The sequence below is a fragment of the Lepisma saccharinum genome, chromosome 6, assembly GCF_977018435.1.
Source record: "Lepisma saccharinum chromosome 6, izLepSacc3.1, whole genome shotgun sequence".
NCBI lineage: Eukaryota > Metazoa > Arthropoda > Insecta > Zygentoma > Lepismatidae > Lepisma > Lepisma saccharinum.
This window is the reverse complement of record NC_139234.1, coordinates 67,639,537-67,666,026: the sequence shown is the minus strand read 5'-3', so window position 1 is coordinate 67,666,026 and position 26,490 is coordinate 67,639,537. Positions and strand designations below refer to the sequence as shown.

At 39.9% G+C, this 26,490-nt stretch overlaps 1 protein-coding gene across 5 annotated transcripts in view; it reads left to right on the top strand.

Moving 5' to 3' along the window:
* LOC145988841 (intermembrane lipid transfer protein VPS13A-like) overlaps window positions 1-26,490 on the top strand; it is a 231,550-nt gene that overhangs the window by 128,298 nt on the left and 76,762 nt on the right. For all 5 annotated transcript variants that reach the window (XM_083124072.1, XM_083124071.1, XM_083124068.1 and 2 more), the window contains 8 exons: window positions 513-715; window positions 1,581-1,701; window positions 2,880-3,107; window positions 10,944-11,159; window positions 12,875-13,225; window positions 14,188-14,313; window positions 15,364-15,510; window positions 25,561-25,683. In XM_083124072.1, the coding sequence (XP_082980198.1) occupies window positions 513-715; window positions 1,581-1,701; window positions 2,880-3,107; window positions 10,944-11,159; window positions 12,875-13,225; window positions 14,188-14,313; window positions 15,364-15,510; window positions 25,561-25,683 (1,515 nt within the window). The remainder of the gene's footprint in view (window positions 1-512; window positions 716-1,580; window positions 1,702-2,879; window positions 3,108-10,943; window positions 11,160-12,874; window positions 13,226-14,187; window positions 14,314-15,363; window positions 15,511-25,560; window positions 25,684-26,490) is intronic.

Genomic DNA, 26,490 nt, shown 5'->3' with positions numbered 1-26,490 from the left:
CTCTCTCTCTCTTTCATCCTTTTTTTTCTATATCTCTTTCTCCCTCCCTTGTTTCATCTATACAAAATTCCCACAATTATTTACACTGGTACAAATCATGTAATAATCAGTGATGAATCAGATTGAATTGGATGAAGCAGATGCTCTGCAATTGACCAGCCTGCCCCCTTATAATCTCCCAAGCAAACAAGAAAAACAATTTTTTTTTTGTCCAAACATCCATTTCTTTTTTTTTATATATTTCTGCCATCGCTACTGGTCATGGGCAGCATGTTACATTTTTCAGTCTCAAATTTGTTCACACGAGTCATCCTTCTATCACGAAAAATTAGATAATTTTAGCACACACTGATGTCATTTCTGGAACTTAGGTAAAGACAGTTAAGGTGTGAGAATAGTACAAAGTGCTGGATAAATGCCTTTTCGATTTAATTCTAACTGTTGTATTAACATTTTGTAAAAATATCTACTCCTTTAAAAAAAAATAAACATAACCATGCCTCTTGTCGCAGATCAAAAATGAAACATCGTATGCTGTTAGCTTGTTCTACAAAAAATCAGTTCTTGATGCACTTGGAGTGGAAAAGATTGGCGAGTCAACAAACCCGTTTGAAGACAATGTGAAGGTGGCAGTTATTGAGCCTGATCAAACTTACAATGTTCCCCTGTTTGTGGCTTTCCACTGTAAACTGCACATACAGCCAGCTTATACAGAGTAAGTACTCTCTGCCCATATTTTATATTGCAAAATTATACAATAAGTGTTGCTTTTAAAGTGGTTTTTATTCTTGTTACAACATTTCCAAGAATTTTTCAAAGCGTACACTACAAAGTGAAAAAGAGAACCAGAGCAAAATGTGTCTACAAGAATGAAAATCATTCTACAACAAAGTTATTGGTTGATATACCTATACCAGCATGTCTTTATGCAATACAAGATATAAATTAATTGATTCCATCTTCTAGATAATATGTGGTACAGTAGGTGCACTTATATGGCACAGGTCATATTTATAATTATACATATGAAATTTTCATTACGTTGATTACAGTTCACCATAAAATTACATACTCTATAGTTACTAGTGGAAACATATGCAGTTGAGGAAGTTTCTCCCCACCTCTATCAAGTCCAAGCTGTGTAAATATCTCATTTTATGTCATTTTGACTATTGTGACAGCTTATTCAGGCTACTGTGGGTAATAAATGTGGGTGACAATGTTTCAAATGAAAACTTGCTTTTGTTCGTTTGTTTGTTTGAGTTGTTGTTTTAAGCCCATTTTATGGACAGTAAGGCTAATCGGGACTAGACCTACAGTTTAAAGTGCGATCCGAACCACTATGTGCTTGTACTGGGTATCGAACCTGGGACCCCTTGATTACAGGCAACAACACCATCACTGTGCCATCAGGGAGGCCTGACTTGTTTTCGTGTATAAGTAACTTGAAACTACTTATTTGTCCTCAAATATAGGTAATAAATGAATTTTTGTCTCTAGTATATATGCATAATCTCTGGATATTTGATCCTATGAAAAATTGAAAGTTATTTTTGTTACTTTCATTGTGTACCCTACAGCACGTATCTTGTAAGTGAAGGTAGCCTGTGGTGGCAAGAGCTTGCAGCTGACCTCAATATGCCGAAAGACATCTATTGTTCACATAAAGTTGAGAAGGAAACAACTGTATTTTCTTTAAGGGTGAGTAAATGGACTTTGAATTTGTTTTTAAAATACAAATTACTATCCAATTGATGTAGATCATCCTAGTATACCTCTGTGGCAAGAAGACAAAATCACTGGTGCTGTCAACAAGTTTTCGAATCTACATGAGTGGCAGGAGGGTGGATGATGCAATCAGCCATTTGCACTGTAACCCTGCCCCTGCATTACCAAAATGTGCAGTGTTTCCAAAAGCTCATTGCCTCCACCTTTATCTAGACTCAAGTGTTTGAAGGGGAAAACCATACACAGTAAAAATTTAGTAATACATACATTTAACATTATTGATTTTGTTGAGAATGAAGCAAGGAAGGAAAGTTATAAATATCATGCAAAGCGGGCTTCAAAGCTTGCACCAATGGGAGTACAAACATTAGAAAGTTCGTCAGGAAAATCAGAAAAGAGGTGAAGAGTGGTGACAATTTTTTACACTTAGTAAGCAGATAAATGCCAAAATCAATAACTGCCCTTAGATGACTTTGTGCAGTTAGAACTATTGCTAATTTGTATGCAGATGAAGATCATGTGTCAATAATAAAATATTAAAGCAACAGGTTTGTTACACTTGCATGCAAAACATGGGACAATATCATGTTCGATAACATATTTGAGAGTGCAGTGAATGTGATAATACAGGGAAGACAGGCACGAGCGAAAAGAAAAAGAGAGGAGAAAACAAATGACTACCACTTTAAGACCTTGGAGCTTAATGTGCTATCGTGGCATGGAGTTTTAGAAACATTTGCAAGTTAGCACTTTCTGTTCTTATGAACAGTAATTAAATAGAAAGAAGTCATAATCTGCATGTATGTATGTAGATTAGAAAATAACATATTGTTGGCTAGTGAGTGTAAGCATTAACAGGAAATATAAATATGTATTTTTAATTCATTTAATTTCAAATAATGAAAGGAAGAAAAACATTAACAATAATTCAGTTACATTTGTGACAACATAGCCAATGCAGTATATGAAGATTTAATAAAACAAGGTGATTGTAAAAAAAGAAGTATTGTCATGAGCATATTTTCACATCTCATTTCTAGTTACAAATTTTTGAATTTACTTATCTCAGCAATTTTACTCGTCATTATACACCACATGCTTTCATTAACTTTTTGTTCCAACTTATTCTTACTTTTGTTTTATTCTTTCAGGCTGTCTGTGTTGAAGGAGTGCCAGTTAATAGACCGACAAGCGGAACCACTCGCCTCGTTCCTAACTACACCATCAGGCTCCTCCCTCCACTTGTGATGTACAACCATCTGCCTTATGCACTGGAAGTGAAGATTCCATCTATCAACTACGAATCCAGGATGGAGGCAGGGGAGAAGAGATGTGTCTACCTACTCAACATGTTTAAAGTTCACAAGATAGTAGTAGAGGTACAAATTCGTTATTCTGTGTTAAACAAGTAGGGCCTTAGCTCAAAGGCAAAATGGCTGATTTATTTACCATGGAATTATACAGAAATGGTGCACTAAAATCAAAATTTAATATAATTAAATTAGGAATGTACCAGTATGAAATTTTTACTTATACACAAAGAGAATGGATATAACTGGCAAATGTTTAATGAAAAATAGACAAAGTGATTCATTCACTTCTTTAGTTAATGTGTGTAATTAAGACCATGCTGGATTTTGATGTACAAACAAAATTCATGTTCTTTTTGAAACTGCTATGATATTTCACAAATTCTGAAAAATTCCTTCTTGAGCATGAAATCATGAGATTTCCTTTTGCTGTAATCTAGGTCATTGCTTGAAGTGAAAATTGTGGCAGGGGGATATTTGCTTTATCCTTGGTAACTCCAATATCATTTCCCCTGCATATCTCTTCACTTCAAGAACTGGTTTAGATATCTGTGATAGTTTTGTGGTGCCAAAAGCCTAAGTCTAGACAACAATGAAAGGAAACCATGAAGATTCTCTTGAATCCTCAAGAAGAAATTCTGAACAGATGTAATTTTCAGAATTTGTGGACTATCATAGCAGTTTAGAAAAAGAACAGCATTTTCGAAGATGTCTCGGCTCCGTGGTCACATTCTACACCCTTGATTTCGCGCACATTTAAAATATTTTCTTAAAAAAAAATATAGATTTTTATAACAAAGGGTGTTTCATAATAGCACGGAAGGTAATTTTTTTAGATCTACGTGCTACGAAACTTACGTTTTTTAATATTAAAATTCCTTACGTATGTAACATCAATACTGTTTCTGAGGGCGTCCATCATGGATTCATCTCACAGGTGCACGTCTGCACATTTTCTTTTTCTTCTTATGATTGACTTGTGCAATGGGATAATTTGCGATTGCGATTTGTTAATTGTGTGATGTATTGGCGGGGTGTGTAAATACGTTATCTTGTGGAACATCATGCACATTTCTTTTTGGCAACTGCAGGCCGTAAAGGGGAGGGTTGTATTTTCTGAATAACTTGTGGGATGGGATAATTTACTTCTTATTTTTGTGATGGGACGGAAGGAGAGGGTAGTATTCTGTGGAACCAATTTCAACTTCGACCTGCAATTCAGTGCCTGGCCTTGGAAAAAAGAGGTAAGTTACCTTCTGAGATTAAATTTTAGCCTTCATTTTTTGGAACCTTCATGTGTCAGTGCAGAAAATAGTGTTGGGGGCAGGTGGCTCAGCCAGTACTTTCTATTTGCATACGCCATTCTACGATCAATTCCAAATAGGCTTGGGGGAGTGGTAGCTTCTAACATGCCTTCCAAAGGGACTCTATAGAGAAAAGCGGAGCTGCGATAGCAGTAGCAGGCGGTAGGTTAATTATGCCAGGGGTGGAGCCCAGAATCGGCAGGAAATTTAGACAGCAATTTTCATGACATTTCTTGGGGTATAGTCCTGAAATACCTACTTTTTCATGCATCCATCGATACGTGTGCAATGAAACTAACAAGGCCGCAAGTAGAGTATGGGTGCTACGAAACTAACATGGCCACAAGTAGACTTCCACCTCGCAACTTCAAATGGCTACTACATCTCAACTTTAAACAGCTGTACAGTTGTAAATACTTGTTTCCTCGCTCCAGAATTTTGTTCTTCACAATTGTAAACACACAATTTTTATATATATATATAAATCAAATAAGGTAAAAGGAAACACTCACCGGACAGTAGGAAAATTCAAAATTTTCGCTAATTTATAGCATCATCCTTTTACCTTATTTGATTTTTACTTAGCCCTTTTGGCCCTCCTTGCTTTTATCCATTATATAAATATATATATATATATATATATACAAATAATGAAGGAGACAGTAAACACTTACCACACAAATAGAAATAATTCAATATTTCGCGATCTGAGTCGCATTTTCAAAAAGGTAGATAAAAGATCGACGACACATTAGTAGAGGCACAGAATACTGACCGTAGCGTCTCTACGGTCAGTGTTGCCAGAAACAGTTGAAAGGAAACACGAAATATTTTAGCCAGTGTTTACTGTAAGGTGGGTGGGTAGTTTGGGGGAGGAGAGGAAAGAGTTACTGGTTGGCTAGGTTGAGTCCGGGGGGTATAGTGGCGTGCATGCCTGCTATATAGGCCCTTTCCCATCGCCTGCGGAAAGATGTGTCAGAGCGGGGGGTAAAAGGTGGATGATGGCAACACGGAAGCAGTTATTGAAGGTGGTGTTATGGCTGTTGGTGTGGATGGCAACTGTGAAATCTGAGTTTTGGGTGGAGGACCGGTGATTATTTATCCTTAGATTCAAGGGGGTGGAGGTTTCGCCTAGGTAGAAGTTGCCGCAGATTTGACAGATGACAGTGTAAATTAGGTTGGATGAGTGGCAGGTGCCCTTAGGGTGAAGGGTGAACTCACCTGCCGCTGTAGGGATCAGGAGGGTGGGGGAGGTGATGAGTATGGGGCAGGTCTTGCATCTGGGTTTGTTGCACCTGTGGGCTGGGGGAAGGGGTGCGGAAGGGGTGGGGGTGTTTCGGACCAAGATGTTTTGGAGGTTGGGGGGGCGACGGAAGACGACCCTAGGTTTTTCCCGAAAGATGTCTCTGGTCTCGGGATCACTGTGCAGGATGGGGAGGAGGGAGTGGAGGGTATGTCTGATTTTCGTAATGTGAGGGTGGTATTGGGTGATCAGAGTTGGAGGGTTGGTTTTGGGTTGTTTGGTGCAGTTGTGGGAGTTAGCTCTAGTGATTTGTTTGTTGATGAGGGTGGAGGGGTAGCCACGGTTGGTTAGGGCTTGGTGCAGGCGTAGGTTGTAGTTTTGACGGGATGAGGGGGATGAGTTGAGGCGCTGGCCTCTGAGGGCAAGGGAAAATGGGATGGCTTTTTTGGTGTGGTAGGGGTGTGAGCTGGAGTAGTGGAGATACTGGAGGTGGTTGGTTGGTTTGATATGTATGGATGTTTCCAAGTGGTCTCCCGCAATGTGGATGTCCACATCGAGGAAGGTCACTTGGTCTTTGGAGTGGAACCAGGTGAATTTGAGGGTGGTGAACTCATTTAGTCGGTTTAGGAATGTTGTGAGGGAGGGTTCGCCATGTGTCCAGAGGAGAAAAATGTCATCAATGAATCTTAGCCAGAGGAGTGGTTTCAGTTGCTGGGAGTCAAGGAATTCCTGTTCCAGCCTGCCCATGAACAGGTTGGCATAAGAGGGGGCCATGCGGGTACCCATAGCTGTGCCACGTATCTGCAGGTAATGTTGGTCACCGAAGCAGAAGTTGTTGCAGGTAAGTACAAGGTTGGCTAGTTGTATCAGGAAGTGAGTGCTGGGCTTGTGGGGTTTGGGTCGGCTGTTAAGGAATGATTCCGTGGCACGGAGGCCATGGGCATGGGGAATATTTGTGTAAAGGGATGTGACATCAACTGTTGTGAGGATGGTGTTGGGTGGTAGGGATGGTAAGTTTTGGATGATGTTGAGGAAGTGGTTGGTGTCACGGAGGTAGGAGGGCAGGGCTTGGACGAGGGGTTGGAGGTGAGAGTCTAGAAAGGCTGAAATGCGTTCAGTGGGTGAATTGTAGCTGGACACAATGGGTCTCCTGGGGTTGTTAGGTTTGTGAATTTTCGGGAGGAGGTAGAAAGTGGGGGTGCGGGGGTTGTCAGGTATGAGTGAGGAGATGGTGGAATTGGATAGGCCTTCAGGGGGTCCTCGGGAGATGACAAAATCCCGAATTTTGTCTAGGTGTGTGGTAGATGAATCAACCGTGGTGGGCTTGTAGGTCGATGAATCAGAGAGTTGACGGGAGGCTTCCGCCACGTAGTCAGAGGAGTTCATGACTACTGTGGTGGACCCTTTATCAGCGGGGAGGATTTTGATGTCTGGGTTGTTGCGGAGGGACCGGAGGGCTTGGTGCTGGGCTGGGGTTAGATTGTGGTGGGAAGAGGGGTTTTGGAGGTATGTACTGTTGGAAACATTGTTGACAACAGAGGTGATGTATCTTTCGAGGGGGTGGTTGTTGGGAAGGGAGGGGGGATCATGGGGGAAGGGGGGCAGAATTGGAGGAGACTGGGATGTATGTCAGAAGGATTAGCTTTGGAGGGGGGATTCTTGGCCCAAAAGTATGTCCACCTAAGTCTGCGGGCGAAAGTTTGTATGTCAAATAGTAGCCGGAAATTGTTAGGGGTGGAGGCTGGGGAGAAGGTAAGACCTTTGGAAAGTACGTCAATTTCGGTGGTTGTGAGGTTGTGGTTGGAAAGGTTCAAGATGGAGGTGCAGTCAGTGGGTGGTTGGGGGTGAGGAATGTCAGTATGCTGGGGGGATATTTTGTCCGAGGACTGGTGCTCTTCTGTGGTGTGGTGGGAGGGAGGGGCAGGGTTAGAGATGGTAGGTTGGGGTGGAGTGGGTAGCGGCAAGGGTGGGTCTGGAAGTAAGGGACATGTGGTTTTGTGTTGGTGTTGTGGTGGGAGGGGGAGGGTGCATCCTGCATTCAGGGCTTGTCTGCAGAGAATGGAAAGTTTTTGCAGGTGTTTTTGGTTCAGGTTGTGGGCAATGGACTGGGAAAGGTTCCAGAGTGTGTTTATTTGGTTGTTGTTGTTGCCTGGGGTCAGTAGGAGGATTTTGGTGAGGGACTGGATGGAAATCGAGAGTTCTCGAGTCCGGTGGAGCTGTGATTTGTACATGGTTAGGGTTAGTTCGGCAGCAAAATTTCTCGCTAGGGGGCGAATATTGGGTTGAATATCGGGGGGCATAGCTGAGAAAGGGAGTTTGGGTGTCAGGCTTTTGGGAGTAAGGCCTAATAAGAGGCATGAATGTAAGAAACGTGTGTGACAAACAGATTTGGTGAAGGAAATAATGAGTGACCGGAGTCGGGAGAGTTGGCGTGAGATGTACACAAAAGGAAGGAGGGCCACAAGGGCTAAATAAAAAGTGAAAGAGGAGAGAGGAAACACTCACCAGACAAAGAAAAAATTCAAATTTTCATGATGGTATGTCACATCTTCAGGAGTAGAGAGACGTTGTAGAACTAAGTGACTAGAGGGAAGAGTAAGCATGACCTGCAGTGTTTCCAGGTCCCGAAGGGAAAAAAAAAGTGTTGACAGTACCACAAAAAAAAATGGTTCTTTCGCCTGGCTTGTCAAAAACTGTGAGTGGTGGTGGGGGGGGGGGTTGGTTGGGAAAAGGTGGTGGTGCGGGTGAGGATAGGGGATGAGGGGCGTTACTGGGTGGCCTTGTTCAGGCCTGGAGGTGTGGTTGCATTCATGGTCGATATGTAGGCCCTCTCCCATCTTCTATGTATTGAGGTGTTGGTGGATTGGGGCAATGAGTGGACGATCGCTACCTGGAAGCAGTCATTAAAAGGAATATTGTGGTGATTGATGTGAATGGCAACAGCAAAGTCCAGGTTTTGGGTAGAGGAGCGGTGGTTGTTGATGCGGAGGTTCAGGGCTGTGGATGTTTCCCCCAGGTAGAAGCTCCCACAGATGTTGCAGGTGAGGATATAAATTAGGTTAGAGCTGTTGCAGGTTCCTTTGGGGTAGAGGGTGAATTTGCCGGTGGCAGTGTGGATCTGGAGGGTGCGGAAAGTGACTAATATGGGGCAGGTTTTGCACCTTGGGCAGTTGCATTTGTGGGCAGGTGCGAGTTGATTGTGAGTAGGTGGATTGTGGTGGGCCAGGATATTTTGGAGATTGGGAGGGCGTTTGAAGACAACTCTGGGCTTGTCGGGGAAGATATTTCTGGTGTCAGGATCACTGTGCACGATGGGAAGGAGGGAACGTAGAGTGGTTCTGATTTTGTTGAGGTGGGGGTGATATTGGGTGACAAGTGCAGGGGGATTGGTGGCAGGTTTCTTGGGAGTGTATGAAGTAGCTCGGGATATTTGTTTGGTGACCAGAGTGGAAGGATATCCAAGGTTGGTCAAGGCTTGGTGTAAGCGGAGGTTATAGTTCTGTCGGGAGGTGGCTGAGGTGTTGAGGCATTGACCTCTGAGGGCCAGGGAGAATGGGATGGCTTTCTTGGTGTGATAAGGATGGGAGCTGGCGACACTCTACGTTCCCTCCTTCCCATCCTGCACAGTGATCCTGACACCAGAAATATCTTCCCCGACAAGCCCAGAGTTGTCTTCAAATGCCCTCCCAATCTCCAAAACATCCTGGTCCACCACAATCCACCTACTCACAATCAACTCGCACCTGCCCACAAATGCAACCGCCCAAGGTGCAAAACCTGCCCCATATTTGTCACTTCCCGCACCCTCCAGATCCATACTGCCACCGGCAAATTCACCCTCTACCCCAAAGAAACCTGCTACAGCTCTAACCTATTTTATATCCTCACCTGCAACATCTGTGGGATCTTCTACCTGGGGGAAACATCCACAGCCCTGAACCTCCGCATCAACAACCACTGCTCCTCAACCCAAAACCTGGACTTTGCTGTTGCCATTCACACCAATCACCACAATATTCAATTTAATGATTGCTTCCAGGTAGCAATCGTCCACTCCTTGCCCCAATCCACCAACACCTCAATACGTAGAAGATGGGAGAGGGCCTACATATCGACCATGAATGCAACCACACCTCCAGGCCTGAACAAGGCCACCCAGTAACGCCCCTCATCCCCTATCCTCACCCTCACCACCACCTTTTCCCAACCAACCCCCCCCCCCCACCACCACCAACACTCACAGTTTTCGACAAGCCAGGCGAAAGAACCATTTTTTTTGTGGTACTGTCAACACTTTTTTTCCCTTTGGGACCTGGCAACACTGCTGGTCATGCTTACTCTTCCCTCTAGTCACTTAGTTCTACAACGTCTCTCTACTCCTGAAGATGTGACATACCATCACGAAAATTTGAATTTTTTCTTTGTCCGGTGAGTGTTTCCTCTCTCCTCTCCTCTATTAATATTAATTCCTTGCGAAATCAAGGGTGTAGAATGCAACCATGGACCCAATGACTTTACTGGTGCATACCAAAGTTCCACCATAGTGCACAAGGTTCTTGTGCAGTGCCTTTCCACACACAGTCACATTTTTTATGAAAATTTTCATTTTCAGCTACAGCCTTTAACTTGTTTGTATGTTTAATGGAAACTGACTAAACAACCATACTGTTTACTTCATTTTTTTTCTGAAGATTGCCATCAGGTGTTGCACAGAAAGAATTTGCTTGTTTTCCTCCATTGTTCATTTGACATTTTTGTAATCCCATTACACATGTGGAGGATGGTGTTCTCACATATTTCTCCTGAATATTTTATTAATATATTCAACAATAGTTAAGATGTTATGACTTCGTTTAACATAATACCCATAATCTGTATTAATCTTTGTAATATATTTTTCACAAGAAGTTACAAGAATTAAAAGAATCATGAGTAATAAAAACAGTGAAGTATGAAGATTACTGAAGCTCCAGATGACTGCACCTCTGACAAATTGTAGATGGAGTATATAGTGGAACCACAGGCAAATGAGCCTGAGCAGACCACGACTCCTGTGCATCTTAGTCCCGCTGGAGGGAAGGAGCAGTGTGGAGCACACCTCCTTATGACCCGAGTTGAACAGATGGAGCGGAAGCTGCACGGAGACTTTTGTCTGAAGGTTCTTTTCCTTGTGGTCGCTCTGTACCCATGAGACTTCCTGGAATTCCAGTCCTGTTTATAATAAAGTTGCGATAATATTACAATACTTTTGAGCGATGCTGCTCCACCTTCATGTGTGTTAACTTCTAAAGCTAGATTTGCAGCTTAATTTTATAAGTATCAAATACCCAGTTGACCGATTTTGATTCATCCCTGTAGGTGCCGCTATATCTGGGGATTCCCTGGACAGGCTCGTTCAGCCTGACTCCTGACATAGAAGAAAAGACTGTTATGATGGGAACGGAGTATGAGACTGAAGGAGGCAATAAGCAGCTGGGACTCAGCATACGAGTGGAGAGAGGAGAAAGCTGTGATGTGTTCCTACATGCTCCCTACTGGATTGTCAATAAAACAGGGCTTCCATTGCAAATACGGGTAACTAACATATTTCCCTCCCTTCACATGTTATATCGTCTGTTACTTGTGGGAGTTAGATATTTGTAGATGTATATTTCCAGTAAATAGCCCTGTAAGCAAGTGGGGAGTTAGGGAGGGGTGAGTTGAACTGTCATTTTAAGTACGGTATTTTATGTGAAATGTATATGTGTGGTAAATATTAATATATTTGTGATGTTTGAGATTTTTTATTTTTTTGCCATGCCTCTCTAGTATCACCAATGTCTTATGGTAGTACTTCTCAAACTTGTAGAACTGGGGTCCATTTCAACCAAGAACAAGGCCATGGAACCCTAGCCCCCCTCTTTTCCTAAGTTTAAACTTACTGCATAATTATGTTGGCTGTTAGGGGAAGTATTTAAGAATTTTACGTCTGAGAAGTATTGAGTTTTACCTAATAGTATACATAACACTTTTGTTCCTAGTATCTATGGCCAGTCCGAAAGGTGCAAGACCGTACTTGAAGCGAGCCTCCGAGTATGGTCTTGCAGCACAGTCTTGAGATCATGGACTGGAAGTGAAAGTATCTCAAATCGCACTTTGACAGCAGCGCCAAATACGATCAGTAGATAAAACTGAGGATTTGTTCCTTTCTCCATGTTTTAAACACTTGTTTTTCCCAATATTCCCCACGTTTTAAACACTTGTTTTTCACAATATTGCCCACGTTTTAAACACGTATTTTTCACAATAGAAATCACATAGCATTTTCAAATGTTCTTATACATACATTTCCACACATTAGAAGAACTTAACCAACAACTTGCTGGCCTAAACCTGTGTTGCTTACATTCTACCTCTTTGTTTTTAAACAAATGAACAACGAGTGCGGAAATCACGTGACTGAGTCTGCAACGATCCGTACTCCGAGCTATGGTCTCAATTGCTTACATACTTGGCGCTTTCGGACCACACTAGGTGACCACTTCCGTGAAGACCATACTTCAAGTCTGTACTTCGTATCTTTCGGGCACAGCCTATGATATTGAATACCAGAAACAGGTGGAGATGGGACTTGATGTGCTGACCACACTTCCACTTCAACCAAAGAATTATCCCATGGGCAGACCTTTGTACACAATGGGCTTTTGCACTATGGAATTTAGTTCAGAGGAGATTAGAAACATCTAATAATATAGATGTACATATTCCACAATATTTATTCTTTAAACCATGACCATCCAAACTAGAGCCCCCAGGACACATCCAGCCTGTCTTGGCTTTATATGTGGCCTGTATTAGTACTTCGAAACATCAAACTTTATTTTGATGCATTATATTTAGTGTAAATATAGTGTAATATGTCTCTCAACCAATTGCTGAAGTAGTTAACTGGCTTTATATAGCAAAAGTTTGGACACTCCTGCTTTCAACATTCCAAAACACAGTTCTGAAAACATTTACATAAAAATGCACTATGAACATTTTGCAAACTTTATTTGAATATCTACATTCTTATTAAGAAATGTATATGCATATTTAAACTATGAATATGAACAATATGGTCCTCCCAGTGTCATAGTGCTAACATGGTCACCTTGCAATCAAGAAGTCCCAGGTCCAGTACCCAGTGGAGGCATATAGTGGTTCTGATCCCACTTTAAACTGTAGGCCACGTCCCAGTTAGCCTATATTTGCATAAAGTGAGTTAATGCGTTTCCTTTATATACATACAATCTGCATTTTCCTTGCAGGGTTCTTCATCAGATGTAGTATATGAAGCTCAGGGAGAAGAACCCCTTCTATTTTGCTTCAAGAAACATCGCAGACGATGTGTTCGACTTCGAGCTTATCATTCCTCCTGGTCTTCTGCTTTTTCCTTGGATGCTGTCGGCAGCTCAGGGCTCATCGTGTGCAAGGACAGGGAACGAAGGAGATGCTACCGCATTTTGCTCAAAGTGACACTCTCTAAGCTCTGTCCGCGGCTGAGCAAGATAGTCACCTTGCTTCCGAATTTCCTCATTGTGAACAACAGCAGAAAGCACTTGCGATTCATGGAGGAGAATGAAAAGGCAGACCTTTGGCTGGACCTATCTCCTTCTCAGGTATGCTTTTTGTTCCTCTGTTGCCACTTTATTATCTATTTAGTTTATTTTACATCATGTTTTCTACCTCTTGGATTTCATTTCATTGCGACAGCAGAAATGTACGAGGGGACGTCAGTAATTAGGTCAGAAACTAATGTGGGGTGGCTGAAAATAGTTGTGAGTAGTTTCTAAAGTGTGTCATTAGGTGGCAGCATATTCCAGATTGGTGATATTCAGTTAGCAGTCACTAGATAGCATACACACACATGGGCAACTGACTTTAAATATGACAACCACACTTGTGGAGTACCAGTGGGAACTGAGTGGGGTTTGGATTTTCTGCATGAAGTGAGATGAAATGAAATTGATAAAGAAGATGTGATATCTTCAAAATATTGTTTTTTATTCATCTCAGCTTACAAATTTAATTGAAACTTGACTTTTACTGGTAATTTATTTTATGTGCATTAGTACAGATGTGAATGGGAATGTTCTTATTTTGATCATGCTATTATAAATGTTGGGTCATTTTATCAGCATTCTGTTATAATGAAGGATAGTTGAGAGGGGGAAATATAAGGGAGAGATGTTATGCAAGTAACATTTAATTAAATAATTATTGTTATGTCAAAATATTATTGTAATGGGCTTCCATGTACCCATTTTCATCTGATTTGAATGTTCATGGTTCGATCCTCAGTAATTCCAGAACTATTTAAAAGAAACAGCAGCAGGCTCTGGTCTAGCATGCTGGGTAATAGTCGCAATGTTCCATCCTTGATCTAATGAAAAACTGGTTAGACAGCTCTTAGCTGTCAAAGGAATGTTGCACCATAGAGTTTATTCTAGTTTATAATAATAATAATAATATTGAAATATGTATTTGCTAGGACATTGATTTCTTTTGACGTTTCCATTTGATTGTATAATTAAAATGTTATAAATTGGTTGTCTTAAAATGCCTTTTATTTCATTCACAGTGCATTCCTTTCTGGCCTGATACAGATTCTATGAAGATGCTTGTCAAGTTCAGGGATAGCAAACTGGTTTCTCAACATTTTCCTATTACACAAGTGCATCGAACTGTTCTGCGTTTGGACAAAGGGGTATGCAATTCATTATTGCATTTATAGAATGTGTATAACAAAGAAAACAAGACAAAAATAAGGCTTTCTAATGTAGAGTTATATCAAGTCTATGTAAAGGTGCAAATTTGTAATTTTTTTCTGAGTTTGAATGTTGAATCTAAGTATTTTTAATTATTTTATTTAAGTGTTTTGTTTGTACTTATTTCACTTTGAGAATTCCAATTTTTACAATGAAATGTTATGGAGTAAGTAATTTTGGAACTGATCTTGAAATGTTCAAAGACTTCGTTTTCACTATTTTTCATTTAAATAAATAATTTTGCACATTGTGTACATTTTGCTCGAAGGTTCATACAACATGACATTATTTCTAACATGTAAATTATTAGATCAGTTTGTTTTCACATGCAAAAAGAAGTCCCTGGTGTTCCAGTGTTAAATGAATGCACAGCACTTAGTATGAAAATAATCATTCCTCAAAGCTGTTTTATCATTTTCTTCCTGCATTTAGATACACAAATCTATAATGAGCTATACACTACAATTTTTTTTATTCATTTAATTTTTCTTTCCACCGATTAAATTGCTTTGTGAAACAACTTTTTTGAGTTTTTGAAATCTTGCTGTGCATGAGGAGAGACAATTGTTCTAACACAATCATTTTTCAGCTTTCAGCTCATAACAGAAGCATCTTAATATAGCTTCAGTTAAGAAATCAACACAGCTTCGTAACACCATAACCCTTTTATGGATCACTATGAGTAGAGTACCCACACAATTAGTATCTTCTTCATTCTATGCCTCAGACCTGACTGCACCTTGACACCTCTTCAAAATTCACTCATGACCGAGAGTGAAGTGCAGATGTGAAAATATAATTTTGTTCTTGGTGAGTGTTTCCCACCTCTTTCCTTTGCTGTCCATTTGTTAATCTTTCCATTTTCCTATGTAGTTTCTTTTTTTTTTTTACTTGTATATGCAGTGCATGCATGATAATGGAATGGTTAATGATTAAGCCATATTCTTACACATTCTGTACTGGAATTTATTACATAACTTTTCTTTCAGTGTGGACTGTGTGTAAGTGTGACAGGCGGTGGTGAAGAACCTTTTGTGATTACGTTCAATAATTACAAATTAGGAGATGCTCCTGTACGAGTAGATAACTTCTGTGAGGATTTGTTCCTCAAAATACACCAAGAGGATATGGGTCAGGTAAGTTATGTGCTTATATCTTCTCCCAAGAAGGTTTAGTAGGGAATGACAGATTAATTGGTTGTAATACAATTAAGCCTTGTTTCCATATTAAAAAACACTAAGTTGCTGACCAAGGCAGTTTATTAAGATGTAAAAACACTGATACAGGGTTGAAACGTTACATGTTAAGTGTTTTTACATCTTAATAAACTGCCTTGGTCAGCAACTTAGTGTTTTTTAATTGGTTTTGTATTGGTATTGGCATAATGATATATCAGTTGATCATTCGATAATTTTACCAACCAAATATATCTGCAAATAGCTTGTAATTTAGTACAAATTTCTGCAATTTTATTATTTTTATGAATATAAACATATCATTCATATTGAAAATAATAAGTTCTTCCCTGATGGCATAATGGTAACGTTATCACCTTGTAATCAAGGGGTCCTGGGTTCCGATTCCACTTTAAACTGTAGGTCCAGTCCCGATTAGCATAAAGTAGACTTAATACAAAAACTGAAACTCTATATTAAAAATAATTAAAGTAAGTGAAAACTAATCACTTATATTATTCATTGTTAATAATATTGGCATGAGGTGTAAGCCAGGCCTGTTAAACCCATAATTTTTTTGAAAGAGTGCTCTCGTGTGCACATGTGGACTGCAGAGTGAACAGCCCTCAGATGGTGCAGTGGTAGCATCGTCGCCTTGTAAACAAGGGGTCCCGGGTTCAATACCCAGTGGAGGCACATAGTGGTTTGGATCACACTTTAAACTGTAGGTCAGTCCCACAGCCTTACTGTGCATAAGTGGACTTAAAACACCAACTTAATCAATCAATCAATCAGAGTAAACAGCAGTACTGCAGCATTGTAAGCTGAACTGAAAGCCAGGAGTGAGCAAGGCAAGAGGTTTCTCAGTTGCATTCATATAGTGGGGAACTTCTTGTCATCTGATTCATGAGTAACACTGCAGTGTGACATTGAAATCATGGCAGAAGGACCGAAGGAACAGGAGGTGGTTCAATGAAAAGGATGGTGCCGTCTCCCTGCATGTTTGTACTTCTCAAAGCAAGCAGCTCCCCACTCCTATCCTGCTGCTTACTGCCTTTGAGGAGCAGTATTGCTCACCACAGAGTACTCACTGACCTCAACAAGTGCAAGCAAGGTGCTGAGCCTGATGTAAACTGTGTTTAAATATCCAGAAATCATAGTTTTGTAAAGTAAATGTGTAAATACAGTTCTTTTCAGAAGCAAAACCCATTACATACGACGGTCACTATTTATATTTTGAGCCTAACAATGAAAAAACAAGAATTTGGCATTGAAAACTGCTTTATTGTTTTTCGAAGTATTCTCCTTTATGGTAAAAAAGGTAAAGTGTTCCCCTGTGCATAGCACCACGCCATGAAGGCGTATAGGGGGTGTGGGGGTAATGCCCTACACTTTCTTGATCCGGTCGTGAGTGGGGGTGATGTGATCAGCATCACGCCCCTGACCGCCTTTACCCCCCAGGGTTTCCCCCAGGTACCCATGTTATTCGACGCTGGGTGTGCGCCGGGGCCGCTTCCACCGTTAGAAAAGTTCCCGTATTTGAACCGGCCGGGGATCGAACCCGGGACCTTTAGCATGGTAGTCAGACGCGTTACCAACTGAGCCACCGCGGCCACCTATTTATGGTCAATACACTTTTGCATTCGTTCGAACCATTTGTCAAAGCAGTTTTTCCAATATTCTTGAGACACCTCCATAATATGGTTTTTGAACGCATCAACGGCGTCTTCCGCTGACAAAAATCGTTGTCCATGCAATTTATTCTTGACATTCGGGAACAAGAAGAAGTCATTGGGTGCCAAATCAGGACTGTACGGCAGATGACCCATCAATTCGATTTTTTGACTGTTCATAAAGTCGGTTGTTAGACGAGATGTGTGACAGCTGGCATTGTCTTGATGAAGAATGATCCGACGGCATTTGTTTGTTTTCCGTATTTGACCGAAGACCTCTGCCAAACAAATTGTTGTGTACCATTCAGAGTTGACTGTTCTACGTTCCTCTAAAGGCACAGTTGCCACATGACCAGTTTTCCCGAAAAAACAGGCGACCATTTGTTTCGATGTGCTTCGAGCGCGAACAACTTTTGTTGGATTGGGTTCATCTTGAAACACCCATACAGTTGACTGCTGTTTACGTTCCGGCTCATATGCATATATCCATGATTCCTCACATGTTACAATCTTATATACGTCTTTTGAAGCACCACGATTGTATTTATTGAGCATTTGTTTGCACCAATTGACGCGAGCGTCTTTTTGAGCTTTTGTCAAATTGTGTGGGATCCAACGAGAACATACCATTCTCACAGCTAAATGATCATGTAATATTTTATATATGCTGGTGGAACTAATGCCTATGCAGGGTGGCGACAGACCTGGAAAACCTGGAAAACCGGGAAAAGTCAGGGAATTTGAGGTGTCAAAAAAAGTCAGGGAATTTCGTCTTCATTGACTTCGAACACTCTTTTGACGAAAATTGTTATAACTCGGGCACTATGGGAGCAATCTACTTCGGATAACTTTTGTTTTGCAGCTAAAACATCAACGCATGCAACCGTGTACAACTTAGAACACCGGACCGAGGAAGGGGGCTTGGGGGGGCACGTCCCCCGAATTTCAATTGAAAAAACATAAAAATCTCGAGTTTGCTCCCCTCTTCTCCTGCTATTTTGTGGAGAAGGCGCGAACTTTAGTATTCTTTTCAAAGAATGGACATTTCTCAAGAGAATGAAACCTCTTTCATGTTCATGGGTGCCATACAAGTTGAATAATAAGAAAATGTGATTCTTTTTTTTTTTTTTACGAAAAATAGGTAATTTGCATTTTTGGAGGAAAATTGTTATAACTCGGGCACTATGGGAGTAATCTACTTCGGATAACTTTGTTTTGCAGCTAAAACATCATAGCATGCAACCGTGTACAATTCAGAACGCCGGACCGAGGAAGGGGCGCTTGGGGGCACGACCCCCGAATTTCAATGAAAAAAAACATAAAAATCTGGAGTTTGCACCCTCTTCTCCCGCTATTTTGGGGAGAAGGCGCGAACTTTACTATTCTTTTCAAAGAATGGATATTTCTCAAGAGAATGAAAATGTTTCATGTTCTTGGGTGCCATACAAGTTGAATAATAAGTCAAAATGTGATTTTCTTTCTTTATTTTTTTTTACGAAAAATAGGTAATTGCATTTTTCGAGGAAAATTGTTATAACTCGGTCACTATGGGAGTAATCTACTTCGGATAACTTTGTTTTGCAGCTAAAACATCATAGCATGCAACCGTGTACAATTCAGAACGCCGGACCGAGGAAGGGGCGCTTGGGGGCACGACCCCCGAATTTCAATGAAAAAAAACATAAAAATCTGGAGTTTGCACCCTCTTCTCCCGCTATTTTGGGGAGAAGGCGCGAACTTTACTATTCTTTTCAAAGAATGGATATTTCTCAAGAGAATGAAAATGTTTCATGTTCTTGGGTGCCATACAAGTTGAATAATAAGTCAAAATGTGATTTTCTTTCTTTATTTTTTTTACGAAAAATAGGTAATTGCATTTTTCGAGGAAAATTGTTATAACTCGGTCACTATGGGAGTAATCTACTTCGGATAACTTTGTTTTGCAGCTAAAACATCATAGCATGCAACCGTGTACAATTCAGAACGCCGAACCGAGGAAGGGGGGTTTGGGGGTGCGACCCCCGAATTTCAATGGAAAAAATTAAAATCTGGAGTTTGCTACATTCTTTTCAAAGAATGGACATTTCTCAAGAGAAAGAAACATGTTTCATGTTCTTGGGTGCCGTACAAGTTTAATAATAAGCCAAAATGTGAAACTGTTTTTTAAGAAAAATAGGTAATTTGCATTTTTGGAGGAAAATTGTTATAACTCGGGCACTATGGGAGTAATCTACTTCGGATAAGTTTTGTTTTCCAGCTAAAACATCAGAGCATGCAACCGTGTACAATTCAGAATGCCGGATCTAGGAAGGGGCGCTTGGGGCACGACCCCCGAATTTCAATGAGAAAAGAACATAAACATTTGTAGTTTGCACCCTCTTCTCCCGATATTTTATGGAGAAGGCGCGAACTTTAGTATTCTTTTCAAAGAATGGATATTTCTCAAGAGAATGAAAATGTTTTATGTTCTTGGGTGCCATACAAGTTGAATAATATGTCAAAATGTGATTTTCTTTATTATTTTTTTTTTTTACGAAAAATAGGTAATTTGCATTTTTGGAGGAAAATTGTTATAACTCGGTCACTATGGGAGTTATCTACTTCGGATAACTTTTGTTTTGCAGCTAAAACATCATAGCATGCAACCGTGTACAATTCAGAACGCCGAACCGAAGAAGGGGGGTTTGGGGGTGCGACCCTCGAATTTCAATGAAAAAACAAAAATCTGGAGTTTGCTACATTCTTTTCAAAGAATGGACATTTCTCAAGAGAATGAAACATGTTTCATGTTCTTGGGTGCCGTACAAGTTGAATAATAAGCCAAAATGTGAAACTGTTTTTTACGAAAAATAGGTAATTTGCATTTTTGGAGGAAAATTGTTATAACTCGTGCACTATGGGAGCAATCTACTTCGGATAAGATAACTTCATAGCATGCAACCGTGTACAATTCAGAACGCCGAACCGAGGAAGGGGAGTTTGGGGGTGCGACCCCCGAATTTCAATGAAAAAAAATAAAAATCTGGAGTTTACCTCCTCTTCTCACGCTATTTTGGGGAGAATGCGCAAACCTTAGTATTCTCTTCAAATAATGGAAGTTTCGAAAGAGATTGAAACATGTTTCATGTTCCTGGGTGCCATACAAGTTGAATAATGAGCCAAAATGTGAAACTCTGTTCGGAAATTTGGCATGGATATGTTGCGGAGAGGGGGGAGGTTGGTCATCAATATGAATTTCCCAGGTTTGGTCCAGACCTGTGTCCAAGTTTCCACCCAAATATAAGAGTATGAAGGTCCAAAAAGCACATTCATTTCGTAATCAGCACCATGATACCATATGGTATCATCGGGCGAGTACGACCTTACTCTGGTGATACCATACGGTATCATCGGAGGAGTAAAGGGTAAGCCTCTAAATATTACGTAGAAAATGCATTGAATTATCATTTTTTTCTTGTCCGTATGGGAGTAGTAAGGGGCCTTGTCAACAGATGGAGGGGATGGGAGTGGGTGGCGCCGTCCGATAGTTGTCGGACGTCGTAGTAAGGCATTTTGTTGGGCAAACTGAAGGAACATGGAAACAAATATGTTCCATTGATACATACGATTTTTGTCGAATCGCCACCCGACAAAGTATCTCACTACAACATGCGACAGAAATTGCATGGACTGCAACATACAAGAAAAATCGCATGCATAAACAAGAAGAGCTTTAGACTGCAAATATGCTGCTGGAATTTTATGACTCTTCTGGTTCACTTCACCTTATTTAATGTAGCAGTGCTTACGAAGGTTTTCTTTCATCATCCTGACGTATTACTGGTTTCGCACAAGTTAACATACGTTTACAATGACATTGCAATATTCTTAGATATCAAGAAGAATCCAACCGAACGGGATATATATTAAATACTATCACGAAAAAGTGAAACATAAAACTGCATTGGTGAACGTTTTAAAAATTGGCAAGTGCATGCTCGCAACCTCAAATTTACTGCAACACTAGTATTGCAATGAAATTAACGCCACTCTCTGTCCTGTCTGTTTAAACTCGTGAGAATGGTCATTAATCTCTCACTGAGTAAAGGTAATGTCCAATATTATGAAATAAAATACTAACAATAAATACGTAAATATTTTAATATCATATTTACTCGAATCATTCAATCATATAAGCAAATCACTTTCTTCAAGAATTGACTTTTCTCTGCTAGCCCTGCTAAATTTTCACTTTCCATCTACTGATTTATACGGGGTGGCCAGAAAGTAATTTCCAATTAGTAGGGACATTGATTTTAAGCAAACGCCAAAACCGTGAAAAATGGTAATTGCTGCGAAGTTATGTTTAGGAATGTGCAGTGATATCTGGACACATTTTTCGCCCTTTCGAAATATCGAAATAATGCGAATTTGCTATAAAATGCGAATTGTTGGCGTTTTTAGCGATATTTTTTTAAAAAGAATGTCGTCATATAACAACGAAAAATTCCATGAAATCCAACATTCTTGTCTTTTCTAGGCCATGTTTGTGTACATAGAACATGCAAGTTTTCCAACATTTTACTCGAGAGTAAACTATAGAGTTATACGTACATGGAATAATTCCGACAGCCACATTAAATCATGTATTTCCCACGATTGTTTCAACTTCTATCAAAACCATTTGCATCACAGACCAAAGTGGCAGGATTCTAACAGGAGATCGAGTGCGTATCTACCGTCACACGGAAGCCACATCTTCGGATTTGTCGCACGAAATATGTTTTGAATTACATAGCTAAGTGTGCACCATCGGCATTTGTCGAGCGAGTAATAATGGAGCTCAGTCGTTAGGGCGTCTGACTACTATGCGAGAGACCCGGTGTCGATCCCCTGCGGGGGAGAACCGGGATGTTTTCCACCTATTCAAACTGCTCTGGCGCCCACCCAGCATCATATGAAGCTGGTACCTTGAGGAAACTTTGAGGGATAAAGGTAGCCAGGAGCGTGGTGCTGATCACATCACCCCTACCTTCAGCCATGATGAAGAAAGTGTGGGGCCCTAACTCCACACCCCTATACACCTTCATGGAAAAGTGCAGGGGAGCACTTTACTTTTACTTCCTCAAAAATCTGTTCCAACATATCAAACTGTCACGAAAATACGTAGATCATGTGACCTACAATTTAAAATAATAGTTTAAAGCACAATGGAGTATTACGTTTCGGTATATTTGGCAGATAAATGTTCTAAAACAAAAACGCAAATTTTGGGAAATTAACACTAACAAGTCAAAAAAAGATAATGCCAATTTTTGGGTGCCATAATATATCTGTATCTGTCACGTGAGATGATTGATTTCAATTTTTTGTGTGCGTCGCCACTTATGGTCATTATGCACCCTTCAGTATATACGGAGAAAATTCCATTATCTAAAATCCTTACCTTAAAATTAAAAATGGGGTATGGAAAATAGCTTTCCCAAAATAACTTTCAAGATATCAAACTCTCACGAAGAGGCGTAAGCCATGTGACTTACAATTTGAAACAGTAGCTTAAAAACACCATGAAGGTATAATTTCAGATATTTGCCAGAAAATGCGCTACAATGAAAATATGAATTTTGGGAAAAGTAAAACTGTATAGTAAAAAATAAAAAATAAGAAAATACACCAATTTGAAAAAAATAACAAAATGTCAAGGTCCCTACCGATTAGACATAAATAAAACAAGAATATCAGTTGTAATTTATTGCATTAGGAACAGTGAGTCCTAACCTACTTTTCGGCATAATCACCACCGTTGTTCTGGCATTTGTCATAGCATGGCACTAAATTTTGTATGCCCATGGTATATGTGTCTGACAGCAAAGACTGGAACTATCTCTACCGCAGTGTAGCTGTCAAATCCTTGCCCTGCCAGAAACCTCTTCAGTTAAACAAAGAGATGAAAGTTGGTACATTCAAGGCCAGGGCTGTACAGGGAGTGGTCCAAGATCTCTCACCTGAAGTAATGCAAAGGTCCCGTGTGTACTCAGCTGTATGGGGTTGTGCACATTCGATTGGCCTTCCGTGAATTGTCTCCACCATCGTCTGACAATACTATCACTCACGACTTCCGGTCTGCACACTTCACACGATTGCTGGTGGCTCTGTGCCAAATTCTGAGCGTGCAATGTAGGCTACATCACAGTCGGTGGGAGACTGTATTGGATTTTTTTATTTTGATTTTGATTTTAAAATTTTGGGTGCGTCAGCACTAAGGCTATTTTGCACCCGTCACACTATACGGGGTCCAGCCCCTTGCCGTTGCACATAACAACTCTAACGTTGCTTAATTAAAATCATAAAATATTAAAATGTTCTGACTTTCGTTAAAAGCCGAGGCTGCAAAGAACACTCAGCACAAATAAGGACAAAACACTGGACAACACAAACAAAATTATACAATGGGCCAGTCGCCAGAGCCTCGTTAGTCTTCAGTCCAGGGTGTACTAACGTGGAAGTGAGGTTGACATTTGGGTGTACTACGTGGAAGGTCACCCCTTACACCCCGGAGACTGTATGGGAGCTGCAATCTTTAACCTAGAACTGTCCTAAAACGGCTGCATTGCAACTGTACCAGATTACAGCTATATGCCACTTCTTCCTGTCTGCATGTGTGTGTGTCGCTCTCCGACCACTATTTCTGCGTATAAGCACCATTGGAGCTTTTTTCAGGATTCCCCTCGTATAAGAACTTTCAGAAGCTTTTATTATTAGAGTGTTCCTGTTTTAATGTGTGTTTAGCTAAATCAGGTACCTATACAATGCAATTCTATAAATTCCTTGCTTTTAATTTCTAATACCTACGTACCCTTTTCGTCAGCATTAATGGTATAACTGCATGTTGTCAGTTTCACAGTACTTCACTTGGATATACTGTACTGAAGCAGAAATCCCATTGATAATGTAAGGAAATATGACACTTTCTTTTGTACAATTCAATTGTTTCAATTATATGCAAGAGTTAAGTTGTTTCCTTTAGAGAGAAGAGAGAAGTAGCTTTATGCATTGAAAAATGAGTCCGCACTCATGGTTTTTGCAAGCAGAGGGTTCCAAACCTCAGTGGAAATATCAACATATAATACCGAGAATGTAGAAGGAGACTGATAAATTACAAATTGTATTTCTTAAATCATTCACTCTTCACTCTTATCTCATTTAGTCGTAACTTTAAAAATAATCAAGTATTTTATTTTAAACTTACTGCGTATGATAAAATTCCGTAATCCTTCCTTAGCTTGTGAATTGTAATAATTTTCCAAATTCACTATTTTGCTGTTTGAATTCAAATCATAGAGAATAGAGAAATTAAGTCAATTTCATAGAAGATAATATTGGTACTTAACAAAACCATACGTGGATCTGTATGAGTTTATTATTTCTATTTGCAAAAACATCGATTTAGTTTAGTTTGTAATTGTCAGGGAAAAATGTAAATTTTGTCCTGGAAAACCTGGAAAAGTCAGGGAATTTCATTTCTGCTTGTTTGTAGCCACCCTGCTATGGTTGCCTCAATCTCACAGTATGTCACATGACGATCTTGCAGTATTAGGTTTTGCACAGCATCAATGTTTTCTTGAACAACAACTGATTTTGGACAACCTTTGCGAATCTCGTCGGTGAGCGAATGGCGGCCACGATTAAATTCGTTACACCAGCGTTTCACATTGGCAAAGGATGGGGCTTCATCGCCAAATGTGGAAGTAAGTTGATCGATGCACTCTTGTCTTGATAATCCATGTCGAAAATTGTAAAAAATCATCGCACGAAAATGTTCATGAGTTAATTCCATTTTATTGTTGTCGCGCAATCTCCAAGGCAACATAAACAACACAAATGAAGCTATTGACAAGACATTTGAAGTACGTTATGGTCAATAATGCCAGAGGATTCCGTGCAAACGTCAAATCGCACCTAACTTCAATCAGTGTTGCCAAGGCTCAAAATATAAATAGTGACCCTCGTATATTATTCAAGGAGGTGAATGGACCATTCATGGTCTTCAGGGATGCAAATTTATAGTGAATGAGTTGAATGTCGATTGTCAGTAAATTCTATATTGATAAAAGAATTCCTATTAGTCCATTCCTAAGTTTGAGTGTGTATTGCTGTGACTTCACACAAGTGCAACTTTATGAGAACCTCATTGAGTAGACTATATAAAAGAGTATGCATCACAAATTTCAAACATATCATTTTAGATTTAATTTACACTAGTTATTCAAAAATTGTTTTTTTTTTTTTTGATTGATTCCTTTACTTCCAATTCATTGATCTGCCTTATCTTTAACACATTGACTGTTGTTAATTTTAGGTGGCCCTGCTCAGCCCATATCAGTCCATGTTGTACACCTGGGATGATCCGGCTAAGAAACGTACACTTCTTTGGAATGTCTACAATAGGAAATCCCAAGACATAGAAGCTCAGTTTTGGAAGGTAATTTTACTCTTTCATGTGTACCTTTGTTATGTAAAGAAGTTCACATGCTGCTTAAGTGGAGATTTGAATTGCCACAATTAATTTCACCACCTTTCTCATAATGAACTCTCCATCTTCTTGATAGTTCCAGCAAGCAGTAAGAAATAATGGATATCTTAAAATAGTTAATTGTAGCATTCACTGTGTATTAGTAGTATTTTTGTATTTCTTGTATTATTTTATAATAATATTATTAATGTACTTTATATTATGATACAAATCAATCCTCCACTCAAGGGGAGCTTTAAGAGAGGAAAAAAGGGGGAGGGAGGGGTAGAGGTAATTCCAAGGGGTAAAACCTGAACTGTTAAATCTTGTTCATCTGGAACTATTTGCCTGTGAAACCATATGAAGCAAATAAATTCTTAACTCTTAAATATAAACTTCAGTTATAATTTTCTGACTACACAATAGTGTCACGTGCCATTTCCGACGACACAATGAAAAATGCAAGGAAGAACTGTTTCCCGAGATCGACGACAGATGGCAGCACGCCACATAAAGAAGAGCAGAGTTCGTTGTAGAAACTAGGAGCAAAGAAGAGTGATTATATATATTATAGTAAATGCAAAATACATAAAGGAAGAGTATAAAAATTATAGAAGGAGTGAATGAAATGTTGTATATAGCCAATTAAGATAAATAAGAATATGCTCATATATGAAACAATTAGGAAAGTTAATAAGTGAGCAAATGAATTCAGAAATGTATCTATCTCCTTTTTGATCTTCTGACGAGGGGAATATCGTTAGCTTTTGTATTTGT